Here is a 24,154-nt window from a genome sequence, read left to right on the forward strand (position 1 = left end):
CAACATTTTGGCTGCTGCTGAACAGTACTTGCAGTGTCAGGCTTTTCTCTTTTTCCTGCTCTGCACCCTTAGTGACTGGGCAGGGAGCGGGTAAGAAGCTGGGATGGTAAACAGCCAGGACAGCAGACTCAAATTGGCTAAAGGGATATTCCATACCATACAATATCATGCTCAGCAATAAAACTGACATAGCAGAATAAGGAGGCGGGGGGGTTTGTCTTCCAGGGTAAACAATTGCTTGAAGACTGGCTAGGCATTGGTCTGCTTGTGGGAGGTGAGTTATTTCCCTTGCATCACTTATTTCCTTTCCTTCCCTTACTAAACTCTCTTTTAACCCAACCCACAAGCTTTCTTACTTTTGCTCTTCCTAGTCTCTTCCCCCCATCCCCCTGAGGGGGAGTGAGCAGGAGGTTGGGGGGGTGTTTACCTGCTGGCCACGGTCAATCCACCAGGACTGGAAAAACCCCCAGCGTTTACAGGCTGTGTTATCATGGTCAGGGTCAGCTGCAGGTACACAGCTTCTGCATTGGAATTTCTACGTCAGAGCTATTTGAAGGACTTTCTTCCACATCTGTGTATGTGCTCCCAGTTGTGTAGCTGTAGCGGTACAATTTCCGAGCGGTGGACTGAAGGCCGTGTGTGAGAAACACAGTGCAAACAGAGCAAGAATTCTTTGTTCCTCAGTCCTCTTGGCATGGGACAAGTGATGATATATGTCAGCCAAGAAGTAGTGCCACCTACACAAACTGATAAATGTAGAGAAGAGAAAGGACACTGCTATTACAAAAATGTAAATTAAAGAAATACAGAACGCTGCTTCTCTTCTGAGTAAGCTCAATGGCTGCCCACTGCGGTGAAGGCAGACAGTGAGAGCAGGTGTCTTCTGTGACCCTAAGGTGCTGCCAGCGCCTGTCATGGAGCGAACACATCCAGCATAGGTTTTTTGTCAGCACCTGCTTCACTGGTAGAGGCTAAACATAAATGTGCCAAGCACCTTCGGCAAACTTTCACACGCCAGTTCGATCCTCACGTTCTCAGGTTTTAGTGTCAAAACACTTTTCTGTAAACCAGTACCAGGAAAAGCCGCTGGAGGACGGGGTCGGCCTCACCAGCCCCGCCCGCGGTGGCGACGGGACCGCGGTGGCGGCGGAACGGCAGTGACCGCCCACTTCGACTTGGCTCAGCATAGCCACCCAGGATACCGTGCCGCGGCCCTGATGCGCCGGGCTGCAAGACACGGCCGGAAACTGCTACACGGGCCGGGCCGGGCCGGGCCGGGCCGGGCCTGACTAACTGACGCCCTCGTTCCAGCGCGCCCCGCGGCAGCGAGGTGCTGATTGGCTGTCAGGGCCGCGCGGGGCCTGATGGGAGCGGCGCCCAGGCAGCTACGCCCCTCCTTCGGCGGGCGGCGGCGGCGGCGGGATGCACGGCCCGGCCCGCGGCAGGTACGTGTTGTCGGCGGGGGCGGGGAGCGGCCCGGCCCGGCCCCGAGCGGCTCCGCAGTTGGGGGACTGGCGCTGCCCGGGCCTCGGCTTGGGCCCCGCGTCCTCGGGGGCCGCAGCGGAGCAGGGCGGGCGGGTGGGTGGGCGGCCGGTGCCCCCGCTCTCTCCCGCCTCTCCGCGGGCGGCCGGGCCGCTGCTGGGGAGCGGGGTGGTGGCGAGCCGGGGCGCAGCTTCGGGTGAGGAGGCCGCCGGTGTGGGGAGGGGCGGCGGAGCCGATCGGTTTTCTCATCTGGCCGGAAAGACAGGCGCCGGGCGCCGCCGGTGAACCCTGCTGCCGGCCTTCGGGCCGCTCCCCGGGCCGCTGGCGGCCGTTCTCGCAAGCTTCAAATGAGGCGCCTGGCCCACCCGCTCCTTGCTCCGTCGCTTGGGAGTCTCGGGGGGGAACAACTAATTGGCCTTGTTAATGAAGGCTTTGCAAAGCATCGGAGCCCCGTAGGATGCTTCCGGACAGAAGCAGCTGAAAATCAATATGGATTTTCATATTTCATTCTCAAAATGGATAAAGTTCAGTAACGTGTTCCGACTGATAGGTTCTAGGCAGGTTGGCAGTAGGTGCTGGGCGATGCTCCTGGGTTTGCTTTGCTGGCTTCTGTGTCCACTGGGCTCGTAGCTGGAGAAGCGTGTAGTCAGTGTGGAAGTTTCTGAGGTCAGTAAATTGTGGGAGAACACGAATCTTTGGTGGAAACTTTGTGAGCAGGACTGGAGATTCAGTTTGGAGCTTGTGTTCTTTGTAATTGTAATCTGAAAATATTTACATAAAATGAAGTTTGCTAAGTTTACAAAAAACCTCATGTAAAGAATGTTCCCTTTTCCTTCAGGAGAAAGGGCTACGTGTCTGTGTGCAAGTTTCTTATGACTTGTGTTGATGTTATGCAGTCTGGAATTTCAGTGTGTCAGTTATTAAAATTTATTTTGGAGACTGATTTTTTTTTTGAGAGCTTTTCGTCTTAAGCCATCAACAACAAGCTTGAAGAAATTTGAGACTGACCTGATAAAAGTGTAATGAGATCATCAAACTATTTTCTCCATCTGGATGAATAGGTTGCTGGATGACTTCTGTAATTGTGCATGATTCATCCCACTTTCAAAACTTTTTCTGCTCTGGTACTCTTATTGTGGCACTCTTGCTTTGCTTTTTCCTAATTGAATTGCATGGTTTTGGGGTAGAGGAGATATTATCAGAAAATTTTTTTTGAGAGGCAGGTAATAAAATTGGTAATAGTGTTTTCTTAAACATCTGCATTAAGTGTTTCTTAATATTTCTGTGGTCTGTTTTAAGCCTAGGGCTAGGAAATGTTGCAGCTGTCATGTATTAAATCAGTGATAATGTTTGTGGAAACAAGTCCAATTGCAGCCATGCTTTGGGGGTGGAAAGGACAGCTCAATGCTAAAGAAATGCAGTGTTCAGAAGGAAAAAGTGCTGAGCAATGATTTGGTGGTTAGAGCATGGGAAGGAAGGAGACTTGTGGAAGTCTTCTTTCTATGAACAGTAGGATAGTAGAGGTAGCTATGTGGAGTGGCAGGTGAGGAGGAACCAGGGGAGTTTGAAGCAGCTGAAGACAATTTTGAGTTTTCATATCAGAAAGAAGAGAAGGAAAGAAAACATCTGAGGTACTCCATAGAAACCATAGAAAATTCTCCATCTCCCAGCTAAGGATTTAATGACTAAACTGTAAATGTGACTCTTATTAAGGGACTGGGGCCATACCTCTTTGGGGAAGGGTTTTGGTAGTGTTACTGACTTGCAAAGCAGCATATGTAAAGGCTGTCAGCATCATAGTTCATGTAAAATTATGCGCACGGTGACACTTGTCAAACCTGTTTCTCTTCCATGTATCTGCCAGATATTTTAAAAAACATATGTAGAGGTAGCAGTGAATGTGTTATTGACAAAGGTCTGTGTCACCAATGGCTCACAGATAACCTATGCCCAAAAGATCTTCTAACACTTCTACTGCAGAGGTTCTCAAACCATGGCCTGAAGGAAAATGGCACACACAAACGCCGTGTGAGCATCTCCTTGTCTCTGTGTGTCCACAGCTGAGAGCTACTGTTGCTTCTAACAACAGTGGCGGTGATTAGAAAACAAACTAGATTTGGAACCTTGTGCTAAGTTTACAAACTTCTTGATTGGCTATTTAACATAGCTTTCATATTGTTTTGCAATAAAGGTACTATCTGTATCTGTAGAAATATTTGCAAAGAAAGTATCTGCTCAGATCTGCTGCAATACCCGTCATGCGGAAACTTGCCTATAACTGCAAAGTGAACAATTGCATAAAATTCTTAGTGTTAGATTGAGTGTTTGAAAAATAAATATTGCTGCTGTTTTATTGAGGTGAGTTGCTATATAGTAGTGATTATTTTGAGAATTTACTTGAATCCAAGGGGTAATTGTGCTTTTTCTGTGGCTCACCTCTTTGTGCCAGTGATTTGGCAGGAGCAGGGCTAATCTGTCCATCTGTTCTAGCTTGGTTTTGGCAGCATTTCAAATTCGGATTTCCTTATCTTTAAGGATTGTTTTTTAAAATCATAGGCTCTGTAGTTCTGGATTCTGAAGTCCTTGATATTCTTAAAGGGTGAAGAGATTACTGTACTATGGTAGCATTTGTGCTACTGAGCCGTGTGTATCCTACATTATATTAATTTGTTCTGACAGCCTCAGACAACTTGGAGGCAAATTTGAATTGAAATGATGTTTCTTTGTCTTATTTTTTGGCCAAAGGTAACTTAATAAGATAAGAATCACTTACATTTCTGCCTAACTGGATCGGTGCTTTGTTTTAGTAAGCCTTGCTGTTTCATTCCAGAGTTAAAAAGGTTTGATCCCTAGTTGAGATTCAGCGGTAGTTTACTGTTGGGGTTGCTATGAACTGATCACTTTTTCATTCACTGGATAAAAAATTGTAAATTAAGTGACTGGAGAGAAATTCTGCCATCCTAAGGTTCAAAGTCAGTTGATTTCAACTACCTGCTGTTGGAGAGCTGCTACACTTTTGATTCCAGAACCAACACCTGAATTGTCAAATTAGTGCTGTTCCAGGTTTGTCTAGGGTGAGCTGTGCAGTGTTTGCACCTTTGGAATTGCTTTAGGGCCATTTGACGTGCTGGTGACTGCATTGTGTATTGTGTGCAGGGGAGACCTGCCAGTGTAGTGCTTTCCTAGAGCAAGTGGAATCTCTTTGAAACTGATTATTTGAACTTAAAACTGATCATACAGAGGAAGAACAGTAGTGTTATTCAATATGTTCTTGTTGATGAGAGCATGAGAAGAAAGTATATTTGTTGGAGATGAACTTTCTTACAAATAGGATATTAATGCTGAATGACTAGAGTGACAACTGAAAAGGGATGTTAAGAGATGCTTATGAGCAGCAGAGGAAATAATTGGAAAACAGTTTCTTAAATAATCCTGCTTAAGTTTTTAAGTTTTTAGAATTGTTTTTCTGCTGGAGAATTTTGGTGACTTTAGTGTAATTTTGTGTTTCCATTTTTGAGGACTATGGTTAAATATTTCCAAAGTAAAAATAAGTTTGGCTGCAGCAAGGCTGATCAGCTGACTTAGGAGATGGCCTACAAAATAGAAGACTGCATTTTAAAATAACATATTGGTAGATAACTAGGCAGTGGCTTTATGCGATGCTTTTGTTCCTTTAAATATTGGAATAAATTTGTGCATCTTGGATTATGCTGTTAGATCACTCCTAAGCACTTAATGCTTCACTTCTAGCTGTGAATTCTTGTAGAAGATTGATAGCTTTGCCAACATTTGTCCACAAAAGAAGATGGGTGGATTACTTTCAAGATGGAGGGTAAGTAAAATTATGTAGCAGTATAATAATCTTTAGTTTGGAAGATGGGAGTACATGGGACATGTTTCTTAATGCCTGTTGGCTGACTGTTAATACCGAATGTTAGTGCTGAACTTTTCCCATTAATATGTCACTTAAAGTCCAGTAGTGAGATACAGTGACCAAAAATATTATCTGCCAGATCGCTAAACTGAAAATGTGTAGCTGTCCTTTATTTCCTTTGCAATACCAGGGCTGGGACTGGTTTGGTTAACAACTTACAGAAATGTTTTAACTCTTTCTGTAAATCTGAAGAGTTTTTTGGTGCTTCATTGGGATAGATACAGCAGCATCTGTGACTTGAAAGATTGATGGCTGTTTCAGGTCAAAATGGATACATTCAGAATATCATTCTGCATCTGTGTTAACAAATATTTTGGTAGCTGTGTGTATCTATGCAAGTCTTCCTAACTGCTTTTATTGGCTTGTATATTATTGAATGGTGTACTGAGTTTGAGGAAGAGGCATGAGGCTTTTAACTACTCTTCTGGCAGGTGCAAGTTGTTAGTCTGGGTTTGCCTTTGCATATTATCAATTGATTTCAGAGCCTTTTGTACAAAACTCCTTTAAAGGCAAAAGTTTAGGTGAAATTCAGTTTCATGTAATAGAAAGAAACTCGCTTTCATGATCATGCGATTTGGGCTATGGTTTTTGAATTTGTGGCCTGAAGGATGGGGGAAGATAATGGCTTTATAGTTCTCAGAACTAAGGAAAGATTCCTAGAAGGTGAATTCCAAGTTGCTTCTAAGGGGAATTTTACTAGAGATGATAATGCTTATTTGCAGTTGCTTATAATTTATTTAGAGCCTGTGTCTTTGTGCGGAATTAACAGTCATAAAAAGTGTAATATATGGGAAGCCCTAACCTGAGAATTTATCTTTGTTTTGCCTATCCTCTCTACTTATCAACTATCTCCTTGTTTTACTTCCCACCCACACATCCGTTATGGCTGTACATGCATTATAGGTTTTAATCTCTTGTGGTGCAGGAGAGGAGCCTTCAGTTAATAACAATACCAACTGTAAAACAGTGATTCATTACAGTACCTTCTATTTGTCACTATTAAAGTAGGAAAGCTTCTTAGCTTTATGTAAAATAGATAATACATTAATCTGTTAAGAATATATCTGTGTTAGGAAGCTGTTAATGTACAGTAATCCTCAAAATACTGACTTTTTTTTAGTGAGATTAACATCTTTGTTCTTTCTCTTGTAAGCAGGCAAAGCCTTCCACTGTAGAAGTATTAGAGAAAATTGATAAGGTAGGTATTTGCTTTTTGGTGTGTTGTTTGCTTTTTGTTTAGAAATACGCATTTTTTGCTGGCTGTGTATTTCTTTCACATTAGGTAAAACACTGTCATGGAATTTAAAATTATTTTGGTAAGTATTCAAGTTGGATGTACTACAGATTTTGAGTTTCAGATGGACTGCTACCTTTTTTCCCCTTAGTCATTTAACAAAAGAACCATAATGTATAACAGATTGTGAGAAACTACAGTTTAAATATTTAGAGAGTCTGAAATGAGAATGAATGTGAAGTTGGCTTGATTACACAATTTAATTATAACTAATGGTTAAACTCCTGTGTAATGGAAAATGTCACTAACGCAAAGTTCCATTCGTCAGGCTCATTAGAAAAGCTTCAATGTATGGTCTTAAGTGTAAGAGTTGTAACTGTAGTAGTAGTAAATAAGGTCAGGGGCAGAGTAACTGAATAGACGGTTCAGTAATCAATTGTGATTTTTAGCTAGCATTTGTGACAGATGTCTGTACTCTATGGGGAAATTAACTGTTTTGAAATATGCTGTTGATATTTTTTGTTTTCCTTTTAATGAAAGTGTGAGTATTCCTATTGTCACTTGAAATGCAGTCAAAATGGTAACATAACAGAGCATTGCTTGATCACTTATTAATATGCCAAAAAGCAACATTCAGATGTCCAGGTTTTCACTCTTGATGTGAGGAGGATACTGAAATGAAAGCATGTGAAGTGACAAAGAGGTTTCAGTAATTTGTTAGTAGAAAAGTATTAAATGAATTTATTAAATATTAGTAGAAAAGTATTAACAGCATTTGAAATTCCACAGGTGCCTGATGAAAGTTTTAGTAAGCAAAGTATGGTTAGTGATTTATCTTATCATAAAGACTGCCATTCATATTAGCATTTTCCTCTTGTCCCAAATACACTAATGCATTACAAAAAGGAAAAAGTGCTGATCTGTAATACTTCTTCCCAATAACGACGTGTTACTACTAGTACAGTGCAAATGGCCCACATCGAAACCTTAGTGTGAAGTATTTATGCTATGAGTTACCTTTGTGCAAATATTGTTTATCAAAAAGCTGCTTGATGTTTCTAATCAAGTATCAAATTGATATGGGTAATTTTAGAAAACAATTAAAGCCAGCTTTGTAAAAATGCCCACTGATTTCACTAAGAAGGTTGAACCCTATTTATTTACAGGAAATACAGACATTAGAAGAATTTAGAGAAAAAAATCAGAGGCTACAGAAACTATGGGTTGGAAGGCTGCTTCTCTACTCTTCAGTTCTTTACCTTATCACCTGCCTAATTGTATATTTCTGGTGTCTTCCTGATGAATGGACAGAAAGGTTGATTATGACACTTCCATTTTTTGCATTTCCATTGATGTAAGTAAATATGTCTTTTTTTCTTTTTCTAACTGCTGTTCTTTTGATAAAAGGAGATGGGAAATACATCTCAGCAGGGGTTTAGGTTTGCTTTTGACAATCCATGAGTTGTCATAACTTTTTTTTCTTGTGAAATAAATCCAAGTAGCTAGGCAGACACTTTCTTTGAAAGAAATGTCTCTTATAGGTCTGGTTTTAGTGTAGAACTAAGTCTTACCATTAAAAGGTATTAGCATCTGAAGTTACTTGGCTTATTAAAATTATTAAAATAATAGACACAGACCTGTATCTGGACACCTGCAATATAAGCAGATGAGCATTATCTTGGGTTTTATGTCTAGTGCTATTTGGGAAAGTAACGCTGCTATATGAAAGTGACCTAAGATACATTGCCTGTATGTAAAATACAGTGTATAAAATTGGGGAAAAAAAATACAAGAATGAATGGAGAAACTTACTTTTGCATGTTAGGTGACTGTTAACACAGAAGAACTTGAAAGGTCATCAGCCTAAATATGTTGAGAACTAGTTTTCTGTAATTAGCTGTTTTTCTGGAAAATTGTTGACTGTAGTCTTCAACCAGAAAATATCCTAACATCATTGGGTATTGTATAGTTTTTTTTGTTCCCCTGAGCTGTTTGGCTGCTGATCCTCATGAGTGGCTTTTGTTTTCTAAGACAACTGCTTTTCTAAAAATAAAAAAAATGGGCTCCCACTTCACTAAACTGCTGCTTTCCTGCCTTCCCTTCCCCCAGACTACCAAGGAGGAGAAGCTGCCTACTGAGCATCTTTCCTACCGACAGGGACCACAGTGCATTTGTTAATTTGCTGAAATGAACATCATAGATACTGTCTATTTGTACAGCATCTTTGTATGAAAACATGACTTGTCAGTACCCTAGCTTTAGACTTGAAAGGCAAAGTTGAATGTAAATACTTAAGGTTTTGTGAGTTTGAGTAGTATGGGTCAGCATAACATAACCTGCAAAAAACATCGACTTGAAGATGCTTTTTCTAAGTCATACTGTGCTATGCATAATATACTAATACGCTGCTGCTACAGAATCCTGTGGAGAAGATTCATGGGCAGCAATATCTTGACTGGAAAGGATTAATACAGAAATTAAAGCTCAAATTAATCTTTGGCAGCAATATGAATTGATTTTGTTCTTAAGGACAAGGATTTGAAAGTCCTTGTTGTTAGCATGTGAGGCTTGCTCATGCTAGTAGGGGAAGCCTGTGGGAGAGGAAGTATTACCAGCCTCCCTTCACTTAGGTGTGTTAGGATTAGTGTAGCAATGAAAACTTGTATTCCTGGAGGTGGTGACTTCTAGTGCTGTGGTGTGAATTTTCACATTGGGTTTTTAGTCTCTAGTTTGTCCTTCAATTATTTATTTATTTTTAAAGGTAGGTTTCTGTAAAATTTAAATTGGATATCGGTTTACTAACACTTAGAATTAGACTGTTGTTCTCTTATGATGTGCAACTGTTTTATCTGATTTTTTCTCTTAAGCTTGTTCCCCTTCAGCTTTTTTTGGCAGATATGAATGGCAAGTAACTGCCAGCTTGTCTTTGTTCTCGGTCAAGAGGTGACTCCATGCTGAATGCCTGGTGCCACCCAGTAATAACTCTAGAGATTTTTTCAGTCCTAATCAAACTGGAATATGTCTGCCTTTTCCAGCTTGCAGTCAGTCACCAACTTGTTTGTGCCTTAGGTCATTCCCTTAGGGTCTCAGCAAGTTACTGATGCTGGTAGTGTGAGTTAAGTTCTGGGAATATGTAACATCATTAATTTTAAATGTATATAAAAAAATATTAGCATGTTAGAACGATGCTATTCTTGAAGTGATTTTCTTTTGAATTGGATTGTTTCATCTTGCATGTTCTGATTTTCAGAGAAATATGTTTTTATTTTGTAAAATTGGTTTGAAATGGTCTGCTATTAAACTTTCACCTCAAAGTTCTTAAAGAGAAAATGTTATTTCATGAAGTCCTGCCATATATCTGTTAGCTTAGAATACAGCTTTAGGTAGAATACTCTTTATTAAGCATACAGTAAAAAAAAAGTAATGCTTTTGCCTGTGTAATGTAATCTTTCAAGTGATTCAAACCCTGTAAAACATTTATTTGATACTTTATGAAGAGACACATCTTGCATTGTCTAAGTGGGCAAAGCCACCTGTATTCTTAGAGTAGTTACTACAGCATGCCATTGAATGTAGCATAGAGTTAAACTTCTTTCTCTGTTTTTCTGACCATGAGTAAGTTACTCTCACATTCCATTTGTCTTGTCTCTTACCTAACTCAGGTTTTGTTAATGCTTGAAAGCCTTTTGAACTGGGCATCCATTAAATAAATTCAAAAGATGTTCTTATGAATTAAGCCGAAACGCTATTTGAAATCTTATAGCTTCATATATAGATATATTGAAGTCTTGTATGCTTTCTTAGACTAGCTGTTTTTCAGAGAACCTTTCTAGCCTTTACAATTTTTTTTCTTAAATGAAAGATTGCTGCTTTGGGCTTTATTATATAGTGCTTGGTACTGGGACTGTTTTGGATAAGATGTTTGAAAGAGCTTGAAGTATGAGATTTGCCACTTGGCTTAGATTGAATAACTTGCCAGGAGAAGTGTCAACTTCATAATTACAAGCAATTCTAATTTTTAAATCAAATGAAGTCCTGGTGACTGCAGAGAGACCTTTCAGATATAAAATAGTCATAGATCAGTTTATCTTAAGCACAGATAAACTGCTGCATTGTTTGAGCTGAGTCAGCTGAAAACCTACAGAAACTTGAGTGGATTCAGAGCTCTTTAAAATTGCCAGCAGTCAGGTCAGTTAACCCTACCTGAGAGAGCATTTGTACGATAGCTGTACCTTGTGGTCTTTGTTGGTATTGAATTCTTCCGACTAATCTCCTGGGTCTTAATTTTGGGCCTTAGCTGGTAAGCTTGTGTTTCGGGATATCATGCATCATAAATCTATTAAATAAGAAATGATGAGTAAGTAATTTTCAGCTAGCTGCCCATACCTTAATTTTTAAAAAGGTCCCGCTGAACATTTTAGCAAGCAATGATGTTACTTGCTGCTGCTTGCTTAGTATTTCTACCTATAGTAAGTAATACTTGGTTAAATTTTAATAGGAGGATTTTATTTAGAGCAGTGTTGGTAAGATACTAATTTAATTCTTAATTTTCTGTATAAATAGTGTTTGAAGACTTCTGTTTTTTGTATTTGCAAAGTTAAATCATCTGGTAAGTCTTCTGTTTGCTAAATGACTTCAGAAATGGTTACTGTAATATATTTTAACTAATATTCTTCTTTTTGTTTTAAAGAATCTGGTTTATAAGAACACTGCTCATTTTTTTCTTTTCCAAAAGGACAGAGAGGAATAGTAAGTATTTTTTTCTGTTGTTTTTTACAATATGGAACAATATGGGAATGATGCTTGCTCTGAAATTGTAAATATTTTTGATAATTTGGCTTCCAGGAAGAGAAGAGTAGCCCTTTGGTTGATGCTAAAATGGGTAGTAGTAGCTAGACTATTTCTCTAATGCACAGTTCTTGAAAGAACAGGAAGGAAACAGCTTAATCTTCCACTTCACTTATAAAACTGTGGTAACTTTCTGCTGTCTTTGCATGTCTCAAAGTGTAATGGAATAAAATGTAGTGTAGGAGTGAGGGAAAGGAAATATAAACAATAGTAGTACTTCCCTTTAATACTTGCATCTTGCAAGTATTCCAGCAGTCTTAACCTGCTATCTTTATGTATAAGAGAAGAGATTTATAGCATAAATGTTTAATTTGTCAAGACAGATTTTTCTCTCCTGAGTTCTGCAAAGCATGCTTCTGTTTTCCTGAGAGGAAAAGGGATATGCATGTGGTTTTTTTTGTGGTTTTGAGCACGAAGGAAAATTTGAAGGTATGTAACAAAACCAAAAAGTAATGCAGATGTTCAACTATATATGTATATAAAGTGGTTAAAGAACATGCAGATTCATTCTAATGCAGAATTTAAAACTGTATCTGTGGCACTTACCTGCAGTAGTTAGAATTCATTTGAGACTTTCTTTGAAAGCAGTCCAGCCTGTAACAATATCTCATGGTGATGTGAGCAATAATACAGGAAAACCTCAATGTTGTACTATGTTTTATGACTTGAAGAACAACATGATGTATTTAATTTGTGACAGCTTACGAGTTAAACATCACTTTTGGAATTTTTCTTAAACTTAATGTTTGCATTTGAAATGCAAGCATAGGACATACATTTTTATGTAGAAATAAAATTGTCCATATACTCTGTGGTGCTGTGTGATTAATTTCTAAGGTGAATATATATTTGCATTTCATGGCTGAATAAGGAAAAAATGTACGTATGTTTTTCTAGTTTGCTTAAATGTCTTTATTGCTGGTTTTAGCATACAAGGAAGTCTAGCGCTTTTGTTGAATCTATGTGTGACAGGTTTTAGTAGATGTTAGAACATGCCAAGAGAAATTGCTTGTGCATTGTTCCACAGATCAGGTGCAAACAAAGTGTTTTACCTGAAAGATAGAAGTCCTGTATTTGGAAAAGAGAAATCAAATGTGCGGTTCAAAAGTTACAGCAGGAAAGCAGAAGAAAATGTAGCTCAGAGTAAACTGGCAAATGAGTGGCTCAAAGCTAGCCTTTTATTCTGGTTTAAGATAATAGAACACATTGAGTCATTTGAGATGATTATTTAATACTGTAAAGCTCTATACTGGATAACCAGCATACACCAGTTTTGGGAACCATGCTCTGAATGAGGAAAATTCCTGGTGAGACGCTAGGAAAGGTGATGTAGAGACATTACGGAATTTCACATTTTAAGACTGGCTGGTGAACAACTGTTGAGGAAGATTTAGGCTATCAGTCCCAAAGTGTGGGGAAAATGAATGAGGTATCTTGCAGGTATTGACTTCTTTAGTATGAATTCTTTTTTTTTGTCAGTTTAATTAGGATTAGATGTATTGGTTTCTTGAGAGTACTTTGCAGTAATTGCCATTTATTTGGCTATGTTTGAAGGGGCAGGTGTTTCATGAGGTTCTTGTTGAATACAGGAGGTAAAGTGATCAGAAACAAATGCCCACGTTTAAACTAATTGCATTGCTTTGTGGGAGGCTATGCTTGAAGATGTATGTTCTAGGCATTTCTGTACCAAAAGCAGCTTCTAAGTGTTAACAGCTGACTGTATTGTGCTATTTGTTTGGCTGCATGATACCATACTGCATTGCAGTGCATTTCAAGGTGTTAATCTGTGTGATGCTAATGAGAGGCAGTGTTGTAACATAAATGTAAAATTTGGTGAGGAGGTACCTTATTAATTTGAAGATGCACTATTCCTGGAACTGTCTATCTTCTGTGGTCCGGCCCAGTGCTAAATATGTTTGTGTTCTGTGTCCTATTCATCTTAACTAATAAGGGATTGTTGTAGCTTCCCTTTCATTGCATAAACTTCCAAATATGTACATGCCTAGTTTTAGCATTTTGTACATTTTGTAGTGGCTTATTCTATCAAAATGGGTTTCTGCGTTCTGGAAAAGTTCAAATAATTGTTCCCTTAATTTCAAGTAACAGTAGTGTTCCTGAAGTAGTATAAAAAAGTGTGTATAGCATACTTAAATATTTTTTTGTATCTTTATTTATAAATGTTTGGTGGGTTTTGATATTGTTTGCTGTAGTTCTCTGAAGCTTTTTCTTTTTTTGAAAACTGAAAAATGTGTAGAAATAGCTATATCTTGAAGGTAGCTGCTTGTCTCTAGTAGAGCTGAGAAGAGGAAAAAGTTGTAAAACTTTTTGTTAAACTCTTGTTGTGAAGAGCATGGTAGAAATGAATTTAAGAGAATATCTTCTATATTAGGCGATGGTTTATTACGGTGAGTTTTCCATGAGTTCCAAGCTGCAAGCATTGACTTAAAGGAAAATTCCTCATGCATTTGACCTTTCTTTCCCTTCCTTTTAGAGAGGTTAGTTTTAACAGTCTCTTAACATTTAGTAGTAAAATGGCCTTCTGGTAGCTTTCTTTACAAAACTGTTTTTTTTGCTGAAGCTTGAAAGTATTGAAAGTGTGGAATAGATTGAGATTTGAAGCTCAGATTTGACCTGGCATTTGAAACTAGTGTGTGTTAAGAGGCTTATGTGAAATACTGAAGCCAGTAAATCTGGTACTCAGATATATTAATATTTAGACCTCAAGCTTTTTTCTGTAGTTTGGCTCATGAGATTAAGTGTATTTGGTCCATTGTTGTACCAGTTTTAATGTAAAGGTCAAAGCAGGGCACTGGATAGAATTGGTTTGCTTAATGAGGAAATGGTACATAAAACTTTTTAATAGTTATAACTGTAAAGTGATAAGTGGGCTATAATTTATAAGCAGTTTAGCATTTAAAAAGATTTACTTCCACATAAAAACTTTGGTTATTTTACAGGAAGTTTACTAATGTAGGGTTGGTAGTGGTCAGTGCATAATTCTTCCTGATCTCACAGGGTGAAGTCAATGTTTAGAATGTGCTGAAATTCTCTTCTTTTGTATTTGAAAAGTAATGTATGATGTCTTTCTTTTAGATGATGCACTGGAAGATTTAAAATCTCAAAAGAAGAAAATAGTAAGTAAAACTTCAGGAAAAGCTAGTTGTTTTGGTCCACTGAGGTGGTTTTACGTTTGTGCAAGTTGAGTTTGATTGTAATGTATAGATGAAGAGCAGAGGGAGGGAAGTTAAACTATTGCAATTTCTTTTTTTTTTTTTGTACATTTTCTAGTAGCACACAAGGTTTTCCTTACCCCAAAACTACAAAGGATTGCTTGGATATGAGAATAAATTGTCTCCTTGTAGTCTACCTTAAGCCTACTGTTTTAGTGTTGCTAGATCTATGTGAAGTGATTCTGTTTTGTCAGAAAATGAAAATGTATGCTTTAACCTACTCATTACTGACTACTTTCACGTTAGGATCATAAAGTATTAAATGTTGCACTGATTTAAGAACATAGAGTGCAAATACAATAGTTACTCTATTACTTAATGTCTTATTCATAAATAGCAAAAAGGGCTTCCATCTTGTCTGGAGTCACTCTTTCATCAAGAAAGAGATTACTGTTTATATCTTGAATGCACTTATTTCCCATGCTCCTCCATCGTATTTTTGTACTACGTATTTCTTCCATGACGCTCTTTCCTCTAAAAAATTTGTCATGTATCAGTCCTGTCAGTTGTCTTGAGGCCAAGTATTTTGTGAGCTGTGAGGTTGAGTTAACAGTGGAAAACTGGTGTATGCCAGCTGTTTGCTTCAACTGGATCAGCGTAATCTCAGTAAGACAAATTCAGGAGGGAAAACGTTCCAAGTTTTGGATAACTTGCACTCTTTGTGAAGTTTGTAAAACTGAAAGCTGCTTCCTTTCTATGTAACCATTCCATAAGGGAGTTCTCTGTTAACTTACTTTGTTGACTTCATCTCCTGCCTTGCAAGGCAAAACTTAAAAACTGCCACCACAAAACCACAAAAGAACCCCAACCAACCAAAACCCAAACACCACACTCCTGCCAACAAAACAGCCCCTCCCCCAAAAAACTCCAAAGATTATATTATGAGGCTTTATTGTTAACGAGTTTCCCAAAGTGTTCATTTCATGCCTTCTGGTTTTTGCTGTGGTAGCTAAATTAATAGAAAACCCAGAACAAAGCTACTAAAAAGCAGCCAGGTAGGAATCTGGTGTTATGTGGCCTTTACAGGGGAAACAGATTTCACTGATCTTCTCTGTTTTGTATCACTTCTAAAATGTAGCTGTAAAAATAATAAGCTGTAACTTAATTGTTATTGCCCTTTGGTAAAGAGGATTTGATGATGTTTATATCTGCTAATCCTTTATTAAGGAATCTATTAAAAGGAAGTGTTCTTGGTTGGAGAGGTGGTAAAGAGGGGTTGGAGAGGCTTACATTTTCCGAGAATTAAATAAATGATGAAATATAACAACTATGTTTTTATTTTATGAAAACTGCTTAACTGAAATTAGTTAATCACCAATTTACATAGTCATTGGGTAGCTTTGGAGAGAAAGTTCTTGGAATAGAAAAAGCGCAATAGAGGAAAAAACAGTTTTTGGTATCTTAAAGTAAAGCTTTCATTTTAGTTTAAGTTTATTTTTCTGTAATCATGTAAATCTTCATATTTATTCTAGAAGAACTAGTAATGCTGAATTTTTGTGAGAAGCACTTTAGAGAAAAGGCGTTGAATAAAAGATTAGTCAGGAAAAAGCTGGTTTATAAGGGGGAGACTTTTACTTTAAGAATTGATGCAGTTGAAACAAGATGTAAATATGTATTTTGCATATGCAAAAAAAATCAAAATAACATATTGTAGAAGAGCAGCCAGTAGTTAAAAATTAAACTACCACATGAATACTTTGTGAACAATATAAAAATTATAGTATAACTGGAGAGTTTAAACCTGGAAATATGAATTACCATTAGTATATATGCATGCCAGACTTCTAAATAGGATTAGTAAAACAGTTCTGAGAAGTCCAGTAACCTGTGACTCAGCTATTTTGTCAGTCTGAGGGGAATTAGTCCATGATTATCTCTTGATCATATGGGTGCCTGGATCATAGCAAGGAACCAGAAACAGAAGACATACTCAACAAGAGGTTGCAGTAAGTGCAGTGTTAGTTTTAACTCAGAAGATTGACTAGGGAGTTTCATCATAATTTAAAGGTATTCAATTAAGCATTAAAATGAGATCATCATACATGAAACCTAGCATGCTGAAATGAGCTGAAAGTAGATGCAAGTAATGAGACAGAATATAATTTATATTTTAGATAAAAACACTCAAAAATTGCATTCTGTAATAATTTGGTTTTGATAATGTTCAGATTTGATTTTGTTTTGGATTAACTTCCTTCAGACTATCTGTGGCCACATACAATTATAGCAACACCTACTTTTTAGTAAAACAAAACAAAAACCTTCATTAAGTAAAATAATGGGAAGGGGGGAGGGAGGGGATTTGTTTCCCTGTTAGATTCTGATTTGCTACTGAGTGTGCAAATAGGATTAATTACCAAGATATTTGTTGTGATCCTCAAAATATCTGGGATAAGTAAATTATGTTTTTCCTGTGTATTTGTAATGCAAACTTCTAGGCACTGTCGGCCTGCCACAACAGCTATGGTTTTTCACTTCACTGCAGCTCAGCTACCCCATTGCTGGAAAAATCTTAAATTGCAGACATTGTTTTGAAAAATGTTACAGTACTTGTGTTTTAAAGGGATGTAGTCCACCTTTTCCCTAGTGACATTACTTATGAGCTGAAGGGTACCTATAACGGAGTAAGCTCATCTACTAGGTACGATGCCCTGGTGGCTGAGCAGTGAGCTGCTCAATAGAACTTCAGTTCTGTTCAAAAGGCTTCAGTCTTGGGTGGCATAATCACATGGATATTCATGTGGGTAAAATACCTGACAAATAGAAATACAGATACTTCATCTAGAAATGCCCATTAATGTTGTCTGTCTTCTACTTTGTCTCAAGGTTTGTGTAATACTTATTTTCCACAGAACTGACTACACTACTTTTCCTAGTGAATGTCTTTTAAAACATGTGGGGTGTTTATTTATGGATTTGGGTTAGGGATTATGTTCATTAGCTCTAATTAAGGCATTACTTCAAGACACAACTTTTTTTCTCTCCTTGATTGTAAGGGATGCTCTGGTTGTGTTCGTGACTGTGTAGCTCTAATTTTGGCCTTAGAGTTCTCTGTTAATGAGGATGTCAGCCCTTAAGCCTGAATGTGTATAGATGAGCAAGTTCAGAGGGTTAAGCATATTAAAGCAAGGGTACAGGACTCATATTAATCTGCTGCAAGTGGGAATTAGTGGAGACTTTACCTGGAGCAGCAGTCTTAAAGATGGGATAATTCTTAGCCCGAGGACAGAGTTGTGAACGTAGTATAGTAATTACTTTGCTCATGTCAGAATTAAACTTAGTTGAAGTTTGCTCAGTTGTAATACAACATTAGACTTGAAAAACTTCCTAGCCATTTCAGGTAAGAATTTATGAAGCTGTATCTGTTAATTTTCCAAGTAAGAAGTCTGATTTCAGGGATGACTTGCAGTTATGTTAATAATGGAAAAAATGCAGCATATGAATTTTGTTACTTAAAATAACTACTGTTTAATGAACTTCATACCTTGAGCCTTCCAGGCATAGAAGACTAGATAGTTTGATAACCTTCAGTATGTGACAAAACCTCTGCTAGGAGTTGGTTGTTGTATAAGCCCAGTCTTGTCTACCCTGTATATGCTAGGGTACTGCAGATGTGCAATTGGAAGCTCAAAATATGGTTAGAAATTGTATTTTCTGAACGATCAAATGAGGTATTTCTTCAATGTAGTGTTCACACAAAAGAGTTACTTTGGTTGTTTTACTGTTTGCATGGATCTGTCCAGTGTATACTTGATTATTGTGGCTTAAACAATTTATGTCCTGTTTTAAGGAAACTTTAGCTGTGTGTACTGGCTTATCTTAACATGGTAGACCAAAATGAATCCTGTGGCTTTGTGTGAACCTAAAGAAATAACTTCTTCATAGTTGGGTTCAGCATACCAAGTAATTCAATTTAAGAACTCACACAGCATTATGGCACGTAAGTAGTTTGCACCATGCCAATACTTAAGACCTCCAGTTGCTAAATTTCACAAGAAGCTTAAAATACATTACTCGTATTACTTTTCAGTATAGGCAACTGATAGTGTTGCTACAGGAATTCTGTTTGGTTGCCGGTTGGAGAGGAGGCCATCCATGCAATTATTCATAGGAGAGAATGTGGTATATAACCATGCTTCTTTATTAGGATGTGGTTAATTCCATGAAAAAAGTTTGAAAAATCCATGATTAGGCTGGTATTAACTTTCGTAGAGACTTCACTTGTGATCCTGGTTACTCAGTATTTAAGGCTGCTGATAATAACAGACTATGAATTAGACCTTGGCAGAAAGTAGAAATGTTTTTGTGAGAAGAGTTTTGGATCTTGAAGAGTATATTATGAAAAAGAGCAGTAGGTGTCAAGCAATTTGCTGCATTAGTGAGCCAGTGCTCAGCACTAGGTAACCTTCCCAAGGTAATGCTTCAGGATGAGGAATACACCAGAAGTCAGTATGTTGATTTGCATTGAACAAGTAGTCCACAAGCCAGTTTCTTCTGCTATGCTTACTTAGGCCCTTACTTGCTTCTGGTAACTATGCTTCTAGTAATTATGCTAATTTGTTCAAAAAGTAAATTTTGACCTGTTTGATTCCTTAGTATTTAGTATTGTCAGCCAAAATTCAATTGGTTTTTAGAAAAATAAGTCCTAGAAGGAGAACCATGAGAACTATGAGTGTGCTTTTAGAAATCTTGACTATTTCTGTACATTGTCAAGAAACTTGTGGTCAGTTGTGAAACTTAATTCTTGTTCAGATTTAGCTTTACTGGAATTATAAAGCTGTATATGAATTTCAAAATATGAAGAGTAACTTGTTGAATCATCTAATAACTATATAATGTGAAAATAACTTTGACATCTGAATCTTGTGATGAGAGCTAAATTTTTCCCTTTCATGATAATGTTACTATTTTTGCAAAACTTGTATATCCACAAATAACTACCATATTATCTAATATTGAAATGTAAGAAGTGTGTCAGATAAGGAAAGTGTCAAGTGATGGTGGAGCCTTCCAGGTTTTTTTTCTTCCGAAAGGTCACTTTGTCCTGCAGAATGTTATTTCTCATTTTCCTGTGTGGCTACAAAGACAATTGCATGCATGAATGTTCAGTAATGTAAAGTGGCATTTTTTATTTTGATATGGGGGCCAGATATTGACACTGACTGTTAACACTTCCCCACTTGGCAGCCTCACCTCACTAACCTTACCCCTTCATATAAAGGTCTGCCTTATGGTTTTCACTTTTATAAGCAATAAATAATTTATTTTTCCTATTAGACTCTTAATTCTGATCTTACTGCAGTGTGTGGCATTTGTTTTACGAAGTTAGTGGGTTAACTCCAAAGTCCTGCTGAAATACAAGTTTAGGAAATTGATTTTTACTTCCCTTTTCACTCCCTTTTGTTTCAACAGTCCTTAATTAACAGCCTGGATAGTGTTCCTTGCCTTAAACTTCAGGTAGTGTGTAGGAGTGAGTGTTTAATGGATACTGTGTATCCATTAAAATGAGCGAATTTTATTTAGCTTCTGAGGTCTGTCTAAAGGTAAAAACCCTTACAAGGTCTGTATATGCAGAACAGCTGAAACTTTAGTTTCTCACTAGCTAAATGATGGTGTAAAAGTCATGTTAACTTGCACCATTTGTTATTTTAGTAGTGATAAATGAGTTTGAGAGAACTTAATTTTTTGACCACTGACCTTTTCAGTTTTGCAGTTTATGCCAACAGCAAACTTAAGAACAAACAGACCCCTCACTTTTAGCTAAACATGGCCATTAGTCAGCATATTTGGGACAAAAGGTCTGTTTAAGATAACTGTAAAATGCATTGTAATTTCTATACATATTAGCTATTTGTCATAACTTTAAAGTGGAGATAGTTGAAGTTAAGCTTCTTCTGATGTTGGCTGTTAATCACTAAAATGATACTTTACTACTGATTACTTTTTTAATTAAGCCCATGTATTAGCTATAAAGCCACTTGAGTGCATTGTAAATAAAATGCTGTAATAATGAAGTGCTTTAATTACACTCCCTAAAGTATGCATAGTTCTCAGTAATTTTTTTATTTAAATTCTTAACATGTTCCTTTTTTCTGAGAAGTGGTTTGAATCGCTGTAAAGATGGAGATTCAGCCTTTAAAGGCATTTCAGCAAATTCCATGGCTGTTCTCTAGTTAGTGAGTTTTCACAGCATTTGCAGCAAGCTAATTGCTTCTGCTAATAAATAATCTAAAATCGATGCTGACAGCAGTTAATTGGCACAGAGACTTTATTCTGTAAAGCACTTGGCTAACGACCTTCCTTAAATTAATAGCATTAAGTGCTATGAGGAAATAAATCTAAGGAATTGCCTGTCATTCGCTTGTCATGTCTAATAACTTCCAATAATGATGGCTGATAGATTTTTGCACATTCCATTATTGAAGTTGGTGCATGTAATTATTCTCCTCATTATATGTAAACAATTAGCAATATTTGGTGTTTCCTTGCAATAAAGCTGTTAAATACAAGTAGCCCATTAGTTAAGAAAGTATTTTTGAAAGCAAAATTTCATTTCTGTTGAATACAGAAAATCTGCAGGTATCTGAACTTGCTTGAACAAGGGTTCATTGGACTGAGCTTCACCTTTTGGTAACATTGATAAGTTGCTTGTAAGTGGGAGGATATGAGGGGAAAATACTTTGAAGAATTCTGTATTGATGTGTGAAACCTTTTGTTTCCAGCTTGAGGAAGTAATGGAGAAGGAAACTTACAAGACTGCTAAATTAATCCTTGAAAGGTTTGATCCGGGATCAAGTGCAAAGGTGAGACTCTTGGTATTGATAGTGATTTAATATGAAAGATACTATGGAGCCAAACAGTTGGATAATGTTATTTATAATTAATTGGCAGGAGGCTGAACTGCCATCTGCTGGAACATCTGCAACCCCAAGACCTGGACAAGGTAATTGCCCTGTAAAACAGCTGCTCTTTAGCATAGACACTCATCTTTCATAGCGATTTCCACTTCAGAAGTCTCTCTGTGATAAAACTTGTAGATCAGTTGACCTTTATTTAGGGTTAATAGACTGTTTATTAGACTATGCCCATTACTGTTCTGTATTTTTCAGATCTATTACTAAAGTCTGATGCTTTTCTAGACAGCAGGATCATAGAACCATAGCATGGTTTGGGTTGGAAGGAACCTTAAAGATCACCTAGTTCCAACCCCCCATGCCTGCCATGGGCAGGGATGCCTTCCACTAGACCAGATTGCTCAAAGCACCTTCCAGCCTGACCTTGAACAATCTTCCAGGGATGGGGCGTTCATGGCTTCTCTGGGTAGCCTGTTCCAGTGCCTCATCGCCCTCACAGTAGAGAATTTATTCCTTATGTCTAATCAAATCTACTGTCTTTCCGTTTAAAGCCATTACCCCATGTCCTGTCACTCCATGCCCTTGTAAAAGGCCTCTCTCCAGCTTTCTTGCAGTTCCCCTTGAAGTACTGGAAGGCTGCAGTAAGGTCTCCCTGGAGCCTTCTCTTCTGCAGGCCAAACAACCCCAGCTCTCTCAGCCTGTCTTCATAGAGAGGGGCTCCAGCCCTCTGATCATCTTTGTGGCCCCCCTCTGGACTCGCTCTGGTGTTTAACAGTGCTTGATGATAAAGTAGCCAGAAAATTAATTTCTTGTGGCACGCTTGAAATTTTTCTACAATACTAAGGTGCTTTCAAATCTTATGTAATGTTCATTGACTTAGCTTTTCAATTCTGTTCCTACTTCTGGCTAGTTAGAGCATTCCTAATACAATGCTTAAAATACTTTTATATGGTGGATGGAGAGATTCCACAAAGGTAGGGCAGAAACTGGATATTTTGTAGGTGCAAAGAATGGACAGTTCTTTACCAGTTTGATGTTCCATTTAAAGATGCTATTGAAAAAAATAAAAGTAATAGAAAAAACTTGCATGTGTTTCAAGAAAGTGGTGTATTTATATTGCGCACACAGGTTTCAAGACTGAAAAGATATTTTTCCCCCACTCTCCCAGTAGAATGCTTGTATTAAAAATATGGACTATAAATTAAAAATTATATGCAGAAAAACTACTGTAAGTTTTTTGTAAAGCTGAGTATAATATGCTGTAGTTAAACTAAAAATGCTAGTATTAACACAGTATAATAAAGGCTACCTTGTTTTACAATGCTGAAGGTACCTACAAAGCTCTGTTGCAAAGAGTGAGTATTAGTTTGTTGTTATAACCAATTTAGACCTTTAGGAGCTGGTGCTCAAATTAAACTGCACTGTCTGATGTGCATAATTTCACATAAAATAGATGAGTGCTTCAGAGCGTGTATTGGAACTGTCAACTTTGTGTCAAATTCATGTGAGTGACCAAACTTTTATTTGTCTTTTTGTTCTTGGAGTGCTGGTTTGGATGTGTGCAGAGCATGGATTTATTAACAAAGGTGTTCATAAGCTGCGTGGTCAAATCCACAGTTTTCTTCTTTTTGTGTAGTTTCAAATGGCCATAAAAATATTTTTAAACCACCTTTTCTTGTTGACGTTGACAGTGGGTAGTTGCAGTGCAGTATGTTAGCAGTAAAGCTCTTTTATCTCTTCCTGGGCACAACAGCTTTTTCTGAAGTTTGCTCCTTACCTGTCTCTCCCATCATTCTGTTTCTGCAGTATTCATAGATTTTTAAGGCTGAAGGGCCATTCTGACACTCTCTTTTGTTTTCTCAGCTCATGGGTGGTTGCCAAGAATTTTCCGTCATACCTGTTTAGATAGTCTTTTTTTTAAACTCTTCCTGTTCATCGTTCTCTTTTGAGATATGTTAGCAATCATTCCAGAAGCAGGGTGACAGATCTGGTTGTAGAATGCAAGTAATGGTGACCAGGGGATGAAACTGCCTAGAAATGTGTGTTTCTATATAGAGATATAGAGATAACTAGCTGTAAATTAAATAGACAATGAGAAGTCTTTAGTCACCTTGGCTTTATTAAGATATATCACCAGCATTTTTGAAGCTCCCAAGGAGTTACACAACGGTTCTCTTCCCCGCTGCCCAGCCTGTTTAAGTAGTGATGGTGACAAGTGAGTTGCTCAGTCTCTGTTAGTTAACAAGTCTTGTGTATGTTTGGGTTTACAAAACACAGTGCACGTGCTTTTGGTATAGGGTTCTACGTTAGTCAAAAGCAGGTTAGTTGGATCCAGCCTGTGGAGTGTTGTGTTGATTTTTGATTTGACTGTTAATAGAAAGGCTATAAAGGACAGATTCTGAGAGAATTAGAAGTATTTCTGAGAGCCAGCCGCTATAGGCTGTGGTCTGTATTAATAAGTGGTATAATAGGAGTAGATCTGTACAGTGAAAGTTGTTGCTGAGGCATTTGCCTACACTGTATGTGTTTAGGGGATTTTACTTAGGGCTAGCTGTAAACTGGTTCCATGTTT

General features: G+C 37.8%; 1 protein-coding gene across 4 annotated transcripts in view; it reads left to right on the plus strand.

Moving 5' to 3' along the window:
• Positions 1 to 1,355: 1,355 nt before the first annotated feature.
• The window catches only part of LNPK (lunapark, ER junction formation factor), a 54,812-nt gene continuing 32,013 nt past the window's right edge, over positions 1,356 to 24,154 (plus strand). For 3 of the 4 annotated variants that reach the window (XM_055718472.1, XM_055718473.1, XM_055718470.1), the window contains exons 1-8: positions 1,356 to 1,445; positions 5,233 to 5,314; positions 6,570 to 6,614; positions 7,817 to 8,004; positions 11,341 to 11,399; positions 14,592 to 14,632; positions 21,451 to 21,531; positions 21,620 to 21,671. In XM_055718472.1, coding sequence (XP_055574447.1) covers positions 5,288 to 5,314; positions 6,570 to 6,614; positions 7,817 to 8,004; positions 11,341 to 11,399; positions 14,592 to 14,632; positions 21,451 to 21,531; positions 21,620 to 21,671 — 493 coding nt within the window. In that variant the 5' untranslated portion in view covers positions 1,356 to 1,445; positions 5,233 to 5,287. The remainder of the gene's footprint in view (positions 1,446 to 5,232; positions 5,315 to 6,569; positions 6,615 to 7,816; positions 8,005 to 11,340; positions 11,400 to 14,591; positions 14,633 to 21,450; positions 21,532 to 21,619; positions 21,672 to 24,154) is intronic. The other variant, XM_055718471.1, reaches the window with a different exon arrangement.

The sequence above is a fragment of the Falco cherrug genome, chromosome 8 (assembly GCF_023634085.1).
Source record: "Falco cherrug isolate bFalChe1 chromosome 8, bFalChe1.pri, whole genome shotgun sequence".
NCBI lineage: Eukaryota > Metazoa > Chordata > Aves > Falconiformes > Falconidae > Falco > Falco cherrug.